General features: G+C 42.2%; 1 protein-coding gene across 6 annotated transcripts in view; it reads left to right on the forward strand.

Moving 5' to 3' along the window:
* Positions 1 to 13,409, forward strand: part of wdfy3 (WD repeat and FYVE domain containing 3) — a 444,121-nt gene that overhangs the window by 232,498 nt on the left and 198,214 nt on the right. For all 6 annotated transcript variants that reach the window (XM_069926060.1, XM_069926059.1, XM_069926063.1 and 3 more), the window contains 2 exons: positions 1,976 to 2,096; positions 3,121 to 3,338. In XM_069926060.1, the coding sequence (XP_069782161.1) occupies positions 1,976 to 2,096; positions 3,121 to 3,338 (339 nt within the window). The remainder of the gene's footprint in view (positions 1 to 1,975; positions 2,097 to 3,120; positions 3,339 to 13,409) is intronic.

Here is a 13,409-nt window from a genome sequence, read left to right on the forward strand (position 1 = left end):
CGTAGCTTGTCCAATCTCATAGTATTTATCAAATGGACTTAGCATCTTAGAAAACTACAAGTATAGGATGTATTGTCATCTTTCAAAATTCCATCGATTTTACTGTTTCCACATTTTGGAAGGTAACAAATGTGATCCCTATTTCAGAAAAGAGGGAGAGGGGAACCAAGGAAGTAGAGGTCAGTTAGCTTGACATTACGAGAGGGGAAAATGCTGAAATATATTATCAAAAAAGTGATGAGGATACAAGAAATATTAATAGGATTGGGTTTTAGTCAGCATAAATTTCTGAATGAGGAATAGTGTTTGACAAATTTGTTTAAGCTTTTTGAGGTTGTCACTTGTAGAAAAGAAAAGAACTGGTTGATGTGGTTTATGTTTGTACTTTCAGAAGCTTTTTGATGGAAGTGTTTTTGTAGTGATTGTTAAATCAAATTAGACCCTTGGTTATTGGGGTAGATTTGAAGGTTGGTGAAGGGCTGAAATGGTAGATATGAATGGTTTATTTTCAGATTCACAATTTGGTAATTCAGCAACTATTCATAATCTAGCCCAGTGATTTGGATAAAGGATACAAAACTAATTTATAGTGTGTGCTGTGAGGGAATACAAAGAAATTCTGGGAGGTTTTCAAAAGACTTGGATAATGGCTTGGTACAAGGCATTTGGAATAGAATGTTGAAAAAGTAAGGCTGTTCATTTTGCGAGTAAAGCTTGAATTTTGGAGTGGTCTTTAATTGATGTTCTGGGAGATGTTGATATCCTCATACATGAATGTGTAAGTACGTTCAGCAATTAAGAAGGCAAACAACATATTAGCCTTTATTTAAAGATGGTTTAAGTGCCAGAGGAGGTATCTTTTTCCAATTGTAGAAGGCTTGAGTGAAGTGCTTCAAGAATTTTATATTCAGGCAGGTCTACCCATTGAAGCAAAGATATGTTTATGATTGAGGGAGACACAAGATAGAATTCTGCAAAGCTATTTTTTGGCCCAGAAGGACATTAACCAAACTGTCCAGAGTGAAGAAAAATGAAAATTACTCTCTCTGAGACACAGGAATTCTTGCGAGCATTTGACAGGGTAATTTGTGGAGTGTTTGTTTTTTTTCTGGCTGTGGAGTGCAGAAGCAGGGGTCAAAGACATACAAGGATAATATCTTATACAAGGATAATATTTGAGAGGAGGTTGAGGTGAGAGCTGAACTAGATGATTTCTGACAAATCAGGACATTTAGGGTTATGCAAAACTGCCTGAAAATGCAATTGAGGTCAATGTCCTAATGTTTAGTTCTTAATCATAATTAACCTTCTCTTTAATAATCACTTCATTATAGTCTCTCACCATTTTTTCCAATAATCTACCCATATTTGATAGGCTACCTGATTCATAAATATATTATTTTCACCTCTAAGACTTGGTATGATTCTAGCTCTGTGCCAGATGCAGTTACTACACAAAATAATTTTAATTGACTGCATTCTTGTACTTAGATAGTATAAGCACACAGCCCAAGGCTGTGAGAATTAGAAAATATATTTTTGCACTTTTTTCCTCCAAGTTCAGCAGCTGCATGTTTTAATATGCAGGGAGAACTATTTTCTGCGGTTACAGAAGATATTGCTAACATGCTTCTTCCAAAATCCATAATCCCTTGTATTGTTTATGTAATCAGTAGTGAAGAAGGATTTCCTGCTTTGTCATGCCTTTTTTGACCTTTATTTTCTCTATCATTCTCTTATCACCTCTGGCTTGTAAAGCAAATTTTCTTCCACTTTTTCAGTCCTTTTAGAGCTGTATTTAAGGTTGAATGTCAGCTCTGAAGTTATCATCCATTAAGGTAGAATTTCTTCCTTGATGTTTGCTACAGCCAAAAGTTTAGTAAATCCTTCGATGTCTCCACCTGAATGTGAAATAATATGAAGAAACCACATACAAGGTTTATAATTGAAAAAATGCATTTCATATGTTTGGCAGGCATCGATGATGATTTTGGTGGCCTTGCTTCAGCTAATACCATTCTACTGAGAAATAGGCTCTTGGACGTCTTGCTAAAGCTACTGTATACTTCAAAGGAAAAAAACAGTGTTAATCTACAGTAAGTTTTACTTAAATAGTGTTATCCAATTTGATATGATTTTTGAGTTATATGCAAATGACACAGGAAATGTACAAATATCAAATACTATGAATTGCCACAGATAAGGTTTTCAATGTGGGAGACTGAAGGATATGGCCACAATATACCATATGAATTAATACACAGTTATGGAAAAGGTTGAGGAATGGGAATTGCTGGTTCAGTTTGTGATTATGCAGGAATGATGGACTGATGTTTTCAGAAGTAAAAAGAAAATTGAAAAATGAAATGAGTAGTTAACAAAAATTGTGTTGAGTAGCCTCATATGTACAGTCACCAATATTTTAAAAATACTACTATCATTTTCTTTCTACAACTGTGCTTTACGCGTTGCTCACCTAATTTTGATTCCATTTCACTGCATATCAAGTTCAAATTTCATTTAGAATTGGGAGATGTCTTTGGGAGATTTGAGTGATGGTGTGAGAACTTAAAATTTGATGGTTTTCTGTATATTTCAATTATTTTATTACAACATTCAAATGCTGAATTCATTTGTAAAAATTATTTATTTATAACTTAATGTGCCTTTATATAAATATATTTATACCTTTGCCTTGATCTTCCTATTAAATAAATAATTGGGCTTTTATTTAAGAAGTCAGAGTTTAATTTCAGTCATTGCTAAGTTCCACTCCCAAATTCCCTCCTTAAGCCTGTCATTTATGTTGGCTGAATGAAACTATGATGTCAGGAGAAATTAATTTTGAGTCCATGTTAATACCAGCTTAAGCAAGAGGAATTCTAGTTAATGTGTTTGTCACCAGGTATACTTTTTTCACTGAACCCATGGTACATGATTGAGCAGCCTTCATATTGTTTAATAATTATATTTAAATACAGTATGTATCATTGATCTTGCACCATTTTAGTTAAATCACTATTTGCCCATTTCCTGTGCACTTTCAAGTTTGAGGTTTTGGCTCACTTTGTCTTTTTTCTTTTATTTTTTTTAAAACACACCCACAACATCAATGCATAGAGCATGTGAAGAATTGGTTAAAGTTTTGGGTTTTGACTGGCTTCTGATGTTCATGGAAGAACATTTGCATCCCACCACTGTCACCGCAGCAATGAGAATTATTGTTATACTGCTGAGCAACCAATCGATCCTTGTGAAGTTTAAAGAAGGGCTTTCTGGAGGAGGTTGGCTTGACCAGACAGACTCTGTTCTCACAAATAAAATTGGCAGTGTATTAGGTATGTATGAAATCTTATGCAAAGTTAATTGGTACATCTGGAATATTGCCTATTTGCTTTTCTTCACTTTAAAACACAAAATATACTGGAGGAATTTAACAATTTCACAGCATGCATTAGAGGTAAAAATATATAACCAATATTTTGGACCTGAGCCCTTCTTCATAACTTGAAGAAGTGTTCAGGCCCAAAATGTTAGTTCCATGCCATAACCTCCTATGGACGATGCGAGACCCTCTGTTCCTCCAGCATTTTTGTGTTTTTACTACAATCACAGCACCTGCAGACTTTTGTGTTTCACTCTTCTGTTTGCTTTTCTCATTTACTTTGCATATATTTAATATAGTTTTTCTTAAAAGCTATGAACTGCATGGAATCACAGTGCAGTGCTGTGTTACTGGATTAAATGTCAAGGAGCCTGAATTATTAATCCAGTTCATAAAAGAAGGGCAAGGTGCAGGTGTGGATCTTACACTCCTCAGCAAGCTCATAACCAGCCCTCTGCCTCATCCATTTTTCCGTATGATCACAATATCTCTTAATATCAGAATCTATTGACTTTAGCTCTCAAGGTACACGTGATTGAGCAACCACAAGGTTTTTTAGCAGAGTTATTTATATTGAAGGTTGTTCGATGTTGGAAGTTTCTTGTTGTTTCAATGTGAGGGAGGTGGTTCGTTATCCTCTGGCCAGCACTCTATTTTATATTTCCAACCAGGGAGAGCAATGTCCAGCAAATATCTCTAAAACTTTCAAAATTTGAAGACAGTTCATGCAAGTTCAGAAACAAAAATAAACATTAAACTGTGTTACTTGACTTTTTTTTAAATCACAAGAACAAAACTGCCTTGTCTTTCACCAATGTTGCTGATTGATTCTTCATGTTCTAAAATCACTTTTGGAGAATAACAGCATGTGCTTGAATTACCAATAAGCATTAGATCCTAAAAAGTAAACAAATGATTTGCTGAACACTTAATACTGATTTATCCACGAGTTGATATTTTAGATTGGATTATTATCACTGGAGACACAATGGTATATCCTGACTAGTTTGTATACTTTACATTTGTGCAGAGACCTTGACCATTCTTGATTAAGAAATGAAATGCATGTACTAGTAAGAAATTAGTGTTATTTTAATTCACTATGAAAATTAGTGCCACTTATGTATTTTTTACAAAAAGTAAAAAGAGCTACCTTCATAGAAATCCTTTGTAACAAAATGTATTGTAACTTATACCTCATTTTAAAATAGTCTTTTAGTAAAATGTTGTTTGTTTTTACATGATCAAAAACAATAGTGTAGCTTTGAAATTATTATTTGAAACAGATTAGTTTGCTGTTTTATCACATAAAATGGTAAAAACATTGCCAGAAGCGTCTTCTTTCAAATAAGATAATAAACAAGGTGTTTGGAACAGGAATGATTCCATAGTACATTTGAAGAACAGAACTTTTCTCTGTGTCCAAATCAATTTTTATCATTCAACATCAAAGGCGTTATTTTTTTGACTGTAGAGCATTTCAGACTATCCAGAGAATGTGAAAGGTGCTTTAACATCTGCTTTACTAAACTTTAAGGAAGAGATATTGGTACCATTTTAGATTTTTTTTTAAAAAAGGCTGTGTGTGACCATTGTAAGAACTTTGTAAGGTGCCAGTAGCTTATTTTAATTTGCAATTCCATCTCTGTGACCTATGAAAGATTCATCTAATGCATCCAGTAGGTTCCAAATGGAAGTGTAAGAAAATAGTATAAGTGGATTTTTAAATAGATGAAAAAATTTGTGTGAGCACATTATACAGTTGAAAATGTGCAGGCAATACTCATTTCAGATATCCTGGAATGGAAAAACCTCATTTTGGGAACAGATACAGCAGGAACTGGGGGAAGAAAATTGCATCCTTACAGGATTCTGCATGGGCAGGCATATAGTCTAGTATTTGTGGTAGACAGTAGATTTATAAAAGATAGTCTGCCTCCTGAGATGGAGACAGAGAGATCAAGAGAGGGGAGAAATCAAGTGAACTTGAGGGCAGGGAGGAAGTTTGCACCAATGTTGATAGAATTGACAGGCTTATCATGAGTGTAATACACAGCACCAATGTCAGCAGAAAAAGAGTTGGGGAGCTTTACCAGTGTAGATTTTCAACATGGATTGTTCCATGTAGCAAACAAAAAGACAAGCATAGCTTGTGAATATCCTAAGTTATACTTTCAATTGGGAAAAGTCAAAAGAAAAGTTGTTGAAAGAGAGAACCAATTCTGCCAGATGGAGGAGGCTAGTGGTGGATTTTCGAAAGGTCTTTGACAAAGTCCTGCACATGAAGCTGTTTACCAAGATGAGAGCCCCTGGAATTATAGAAAAAGTACTAGCATGGATAGAGCATTGACTGATTGGCAGAAAACAGAGAGCGGGAATAAAAAGATCCTGGTTGGATACCTGTTAAGAATGGTGTTTGCAGGGGTCAGCATTGGAATCATGTTTTTATGTTGTATGGTAATGTTTGGATTGCAGATCCAAATTTTGCAGATGTTATAAAGATAGGTGGATGGGCAGGTACTGATGATGAAACTGAGAGGCTGCAGAGAATCTTGGACAGTACTCATGCAAGATTGCAAGATACCTTAAAAGTAAACCTCCAGTTTGAGTCGGTGGTGAAGATGAATGGAATGTTGGCATTCATATCTAAGGGAAGAGAATATAAAGCAGAGATGTGATGTTGTGGCTTTCAAAGGCAATGGTGAGGCCTCACTCAGAATACAGAGCACAATTTTGGTCTCCTTACTTAAGAAAGGATGATCTGCCATTGGGGAGGATTCTGAGGAGGTTCACAAGAATGATTCTTGGAAAGAATAAATTTTCATATAAGGAACATTTGACAACTCTTGGACTGTACTCCTAGGGATTCAGAAGAATGAGGGTGGACCTTATAGAAGTATTTTGAATGTTGAAAGTTCTGGACAGAGTAGATGTGGCAAAGTTGTTTCCCATGGTAGGGGAGTCTAGGGCAAGAGCGCATAACTTCAGGATTGAACGACGTCCACTCAATATAGAGATGTGGAGGCGTTTCTTCAGCCAGGGGGTGGTAAATATTCTCTGACTATCCACAAACTGCAAGATGAGCATGTCCCTTACCTGGCTGTCATTCCACTGTCTTTGAAATAGAGTAAAAATAACTTAGAAATACCTGTCCTTACTTGTGCCTCCTTACTGAATTCTTTTGTTCCTCAACTCCTGATTTCAGATTTTCAGATTTATTTTCAGAGTATATACATGACATCACATAAAACCCTGAAATTCCTTTTCCTACAGGTGCAGCAGAATTACCCTTAATTGGTGGTGCAAAGAATAAATGTCACAGTGTAAACATGTCAACAAATAAAAGAACCATAAACAGATGATGAATGTAAGCAAACTGACTGTGCAATGCAGAGAGAACAAAAAAAATCAATAAAGTGCACAAGAGTCCTTAAATGAATCAGAGTTTGTCATTGAGGAGTCAGATGCTGGAGGAGTAGCAGCTGTTTCTGAACCTGGTGGTGCAAGCCTTGTGGCACCTATACCTCTTTCCTGATGCCAACAGCAGGTGCTGGATGGTGTGGGTCTTTGTTGATTGCTGCTGCCCTCTGATGGCAGCATTCCCTGTAAATGTACACAATAGTTAAGAGGGTTTTGCCTGTGATGTCCTCGGCTGTACCCACTGCATGTTGGAGGGCTTTATGCTCAGGGATATTGGTGTTCCCATACCAGCCGTGATGCAACCAGTCAGTACACTTTCCACCACATCTCTGTAGAAATTTGCCAGGGTTTCTGGTCTCATACCAAACCTCTGCAAACTCCTGTGGAAGTAAAGATGCTTTCTTCACGATGCCATTGGTGTGTTGGGTCCCGGAAAGGGCCTCCGAGATACTGACTCCCAAGAACGTAAATTTGCTCACTCTCTCCACCTCTGATCCCCTAATGATCACTGGATTGTATACCTTTGGTTTTCCTGAAATCAACAATCAGCTCCTTTAATTTTGGTGACATTCAGTGAAAGGTTGGTGTTAGTGCACCATTCAGCCAAGTTTTTAATTTCCATTCTGTATGCTGGCTCATCCCCTTCCTTTGTGCAACCCATTACATGGTATCATTGGCAAATTTATAGATGGTGTTATTGTCTTACCAACCGACGCAGTCGTAGGTGTGTTACAAACTAACAAACCTTATTAGTATTAACAAAGGAACAGCAATGGACAATTTACCAGACAATGGTAAATTCAAAATAAGTTTTTATTAAACTATTAATTACATAACATTTCTTAATTATCTTTAAATTTAACTCTAAATTTAACCCCACTATGCACAAATGTAAATGTGTGTTAAACTCCAAAACTATATCAGTTTAAACTTGAGTCTGAAAAGTCAATTTCAAAGCCCAGTTTCAAACTTCTTGTTGAAATTCAAGATTTTTTAAAATTGTGGTTCAGAAGTAATTATAAAGGGGTTTAAAACATTACATCTTCAGATCACTTTAAACTCACAAGTTTCTTGATGAGCTGTCTTTCAGAAAGATATTCTTCACAAGTGTTTTCACAAGTTTCCCTTTGTTAGGATTGCAGAACTGTGATCTTCATGATGAGTTTTTTTTTAATGGATTGACCATCTTCTGGACACGTGAGGCTGCCTCTCTTTTCTTAAAAGAACAGATGGAAGAGGTCTTATTTAAAAGCCACATGTTGTGTATCTGATAATCTCATATTAAGGATAATATACTACAAAACAGCCCCTCCCTCTCTTTCTAGAGATTACTGTCCTAGTCTTGTCTTTCCAGGATGTTAAGTTTTTCTTCTGTCTTCTCTATCTTCAGTATATAGTTCTCTGACATCATGTGATGTGACATCACCTCAGTTTTCATTTCATTTCTGCAAAACCTCTTGCCTTTCTTCAAAACCACTCCATATCCAGTGGTTCTTTCTGTAAAGTTTACACGTCATTCCAAATGATATGTAAGATTTGAAACAGCTGCCAGCATACTGCTAATTGTACATAAAAATTGCTTTTAAGGACCACACCTGGTACTTGAATTTCAATTAAGAACACTCTGTGGTGGCGCACATCCTCATGGCAAACCAACCCTGCTTGTATCGCCACGTGGCGGGGCAGCCATGGGGAAATGGCATCGTCAAAGGTTTCTCTCTGATTCCAGCATCCCTTCCAGCGCCCACCCTGGGCAGTGATAATGACGTCACAATACACCAGGTGACTGAACTCATGCTGCCCTTAAAGGGGCGTGCTGAATTTGAATAAAACAGTCGTTAACGACCTTCGGTGTGACAGCAGTGATTTCCTTCAGTTCCTGCAAGCGCCACAGTGGTGACCCAGACGGCTATCTGGACCCAGCAAGATGCACGTAGTAGCCCTCAAACTTCCCCCCTTCCCCCCATCACCCACGGACGTGGTTCGGGCAGGCGGAGGCACAATTCCACTTCCGCAACATCTCAGCCGACGCCACAAAATTTTACCACGTTGTTGGCGCGCTGGACCAGGACATGGCGGCGAGGGTGGACGACATCATTCACCGGCCATCAGCAGTGGGCAAGTATACCGCCCTCAAAAATCTACTCGTGGGGAAGTTTGGCCTCACTCCCCAGCAGCGTATTTCCAGGCTCTTACACCTGGATGGGTTGGGGAATCGCAGCCCCTCATAGACGAAATGCTGGCCCTGGCAGAGGATCATGAACCGTGTTTCCTCTTACGCCTTGAACAGATGCCAGAAGATATCCGGCTCCATCTGTCTGAAGAGTATTTTTCCGATCCCCATAAGGCCGGATCCCAGGCAGATGCCCTCTGACGCGCAAAACAGGAGAACGAGGCAGCCCTCAGCCAAGACTCCAAACAGGGGCCCCGCCGTCTGCAGGACACCCCGAAGCACAAGCCAGAGGAAACGTGCTTTTATCATCAGCGCTGGGGAGTGAAAGCCCGCAAGTGCCGCCAGCCCTGCGACTTCCAGGGAAACGCCAGGCCAACCACCGTTGATGGCTGCGATGGTTGGCTATGTGAACAGCCTCCTTTACATCACTGACAAGTCCACAGGCCACCGGTTCCTGGAGGACACAGGAGCCGAGCTGAGCTCCCTCCCCCATAGAGCGCTGGAAACTCTTACCGGACCCCTGGTCCAACCCTTCAGGCTGCCAATGTTTCTGCAATCAAGACACAGATACAGATCAGGGATGAAAAGTTTTCTTGGAGGTTCGTTCTGGCGTCAGTGGGCACCGCGCTGTTAGGGACTGACTTTCTCATGGCTTATGCTCTACTGGTGGATGTGAGGAACAGGAGGCTGCTCGATGCCAGCAACTTTCGCTTAGTATGCCTGGGCACGGTGGACGACGACAGACCTAAAATCGCCACGGTAGCCACCACCACAGACGAGATCGCCGAGATCCTCAGTGAGTTCCCTGCCATCCTGGAGCCACATTTCGACGTCGCCTCCTCCTCCCCCCCTTGGAGTTTTCCATCACATCTCCACGAAAGACTCCCGCTGCATGGCAGAACTAGGCAGCTGCCACCGGAGAAGCTAAAACAGGCAAAGGAGGAATTCTCCAGGCTCTAGGATCTGGGAACCGTTCGGACAGCACTTGGGCTGCGCCACTGCCCATGGTTCTGAAGTCATCAGGTGGTTGGAGGCCCTGCGGAGACTACAGATGCCTAAACGTCGCCACGACTCCAGACAGGTACCCGGTCCCCCATATCCAGGACTTCGCGGCCAACCTCCACGGCGCGTGGTTCTTTTCAAAAGTCGATCTGGTGCGCGGATACCACCAGATCCCGGTACACCTGCTGACATTGGAAAGACCGCCATTAACACCCCTTTCGACTTGTTCAAATTCCTCCGGGTGCCGTTCGGGTTGAAGAACGAGGCCCAGATGTTCCAGCGCCTCATGGACACAGTGGGTAATGATTTGGACTTTGTCTTTATCTACCTAGGTGACAACCTGATAGCCAGCTGCAGCCTGTTCACCCGACTGGTAGAATTCGGCCTCACGGTCAACAAGGCCAAATGCCAGTTTGGGAAACAGTCATTGCAGTTCCTGGGGCACACCATCTCAGAGTCTGGGGCAGCACCGGCACCAGAGAAAGCGTCAGCTGTCCAGCGTTTTCTCAAACCCTCCTCCCTTAAGGGCCTGCAGGAATTTGTGGGAATGGTAAATTTTTACCAGAGATTCATCCCCAACGCCGCCCGCATCATGCGCTCTCTTTTCGCACTGATCACGACGAAAGAGAAGACCGTGGCCTAGTCGGAGGAGGCGGACGAGACCTTCACTGCAACGAAACAGGCCCTCGCAGAGGCAACTTTGTTGGTGCACTCACTGCCGGAAGCGCACATAGTGCTCTCAGTCAACGCTTCCGCCATGGCAGTTGGGAAAGTACTGGAACAGTGGCTGGACGGGCAGTGGCGCCTGCTGGCCTTTGTCAGTAAACAGTTGCGGCCACTGGCGCTTAAATATAGTGCGTTTGGCCGGGAGCTCCTGGCGCTGTACCTGGCCATCTGCCACTTCCGATGCTTCTTGGAGGGCAGAACTTCCACAGTTTTTACCGATCACAAGCCCCTCACCCAAGCACTAGCTATGGCCTAGGACCCGTGATCAGCCAGGGATCAGTGCCACCTATCCTATGTGTCCAAATTCACTACAGACATCCGGCACCAGGTGGGCAAGATCATTGTGGTCGCAGATGCGCTCTCCTGTCCAGCCATCAGCACGCTAGCTCCCGCCTCAACTACGCACAACTAGCGCAGGCCCAGCAGCTCGACGCCGAAACTCAAGTTCTCCGGACTGCCATCTCAGGTCTCCAGCTTGAGGATATCTAGCTTCCTGACTCCACCCAGCCGCTGCTCTGCAACACCTCCACCAGCTCACCGCGCCCGGTAATCCTACAGGAGTGGAGGGTAAAGGTTGTCAGCTCTATCCAGGATCTCGCCCACCCCACAGTAAAAACTACCATACGTATGGTAGCGCAGCGATTCGTCTGGCATGGCCTCAAGAAGGAGGTGGCAGTGCAAATCCACAACTGCATCAGGTGCCAGATGTCTAAAGTCCACAGGCACACGCAGGCCCCTGTTCAACATTTTGACTCGGCAACGCGGAGATTCCAGCATATCCACGTGGATGTCGTGGGCCCCTTGCTGGTGTCCATGGATTCACAGTACCTGTTTACCATAGTGGACAGAGCAACCAGATGGTGGGAGGCCATCCCGGTCTGTGAGGTGTCAGCAGAGACATGTGCTAGAGCCCTGGTCAGCCAATAGATTGCTCATTTCGGCGTGCCACCGCACATCATGAGCAACAGAGGCACCCACTTTACCTCCGCACTATGGTCGCAGTTGGCAAGGCTTTTAGGGATAACACTGCACCACACGACGGCCTACCACCCACTGTAATGGGTTGATAGAGAGGCTCCACCGACACCTTAAGTCCACACTGATGGCAAGACTTTCCGACCCCGACTGGGTGGACGAGTTGCCCTGGGTTGTTCTTGGGATTAGGACGGCGCCCAAGGAGGATCTGCAAGCCTCGTCAGCAAAAATGGTTTACAGCACGCCACTCTCCCTGCCAGGTGAATTCTTCAGCCTGGAGGCAGAGACAATGCACAACGAAGGTGAGCGACTTGCAGACCTCCTTAAATGACTGGGCAACCAAACCCCACCGCCCCCATTGCACCACGGCATCTGACCATCCCATCGACCAAAAGATCTGGTTGTGGCACAATTTGTGTTCGTCCGGAGAGGACCACAGAGGGCCCCGGCTGCAGCGCCCATACGAAGGGCCGTACAAGGTTCTCCGGCGGTTAGGTCGGACTTTTACTTTAGATGTGGGGGGCAGGGAAGAACTGTTTACTGTGGACTGCTTAAAGGCTGCTCATTTGGACTTATCACTGCCTATGCAGACAGCCACAGCCAAGCGCCGGGGCCGGCTGCCACAGCGACAGGTCGTGTAGCTGGTTCTGGTGGGGGTGGTGGAATTGTGTGGCAGCATACATCCTCATGGTGAACCGGCCCCACTTGTATCACCACGTGGCGGGGAAGCTATGGGGAAATGGCGTCATCAGAGGTTTCTCTCTGACTCCAGCATCCCTTCCAGCGCGCACCCAGGGCAGCGATTATGATGTCACAATGCACCAGGTGACTTAGCTCATGCTGCCCTTAAAGGGGCGCGCTGAATTTGAATAAAAGCAATCATTAACGACCTTCGGTGTGGTAGCAGTGATTTCCTTCAGCTCCTGGAAGCGCCACAACTTCTTCATTTTTATGGCTGTTTTTTCAAGATTTGTCAACTCCAACTGAAGTCTTTCTCTTACTGCAATGGTGTTTCTGCAAATGTGCTGTGACCTGTGTGAGTAAGACCCTGTACTAGCCCACAGCTACCTTACTAAGAATGCATGTACAATATATTTTTTGAATATTTTATTTATGTTTTTGAAGCGAAACATAGAATCAGCAAAAACAAAGAAAAAATTGAATACAGAATAAAATACATGATGACTATAATACCCCACCCTACTCTCCCATGAAAGTTAATAAAAGGAAGTCTCAATGAAAAGAAGTGAAGAAAAGAAGAAAGAGAGGAAAGAGAGAAAGAGGGAATATCACGGATTCATCATTTATCTCACAAATTTCACATTTTCATGATTTACCTGGATCTCGATGGGTCGCTAGCATAGGTCTCGTGGGTAAAATGAGGAACAATTAAAAATTTGCACCTATATTTTGTAGATATGACTGCCATATTTTTAAAGAACCTGTCGTATTTATTTCTTAGGCTATAATTGATCTTCTCAAGAGGAACACAGCTGTGCAATTCCTTTTTTCACCGACCTATACCTAGATGAGAATCAGACTTCCAAGTAACACTATACATTGGCCATTGCCAATACAATCTTGACAAATATTTTTTGATGTTGGTGCAACTTCATTTTAGGTCTCATTCTGACAATATTCCCAGTAAGAATAATTCTGGGTCCTCTGGAAATTGAATTCTTGTAATTTGCCCCAGATCTACCCAAAATGGTCTTACCTTGGAACATG

Source organism: Narcine bancroftii, chromosome 3 (genome assembly GCF_036971445.1).
Source record: "Narcine bancroftii isolate sNarBan1 chromosome 3, sNarBan1.hap1, whole genome shotgun sequence".
In the NCBI taxonomy this organism is placed as follows: domain Eukaryota; kingdom Metazoa; phylum Chordata; class Chondrichthyes; order Torpediniformes; family Narcinidae; genus Narcine; species Narcine bancroftii.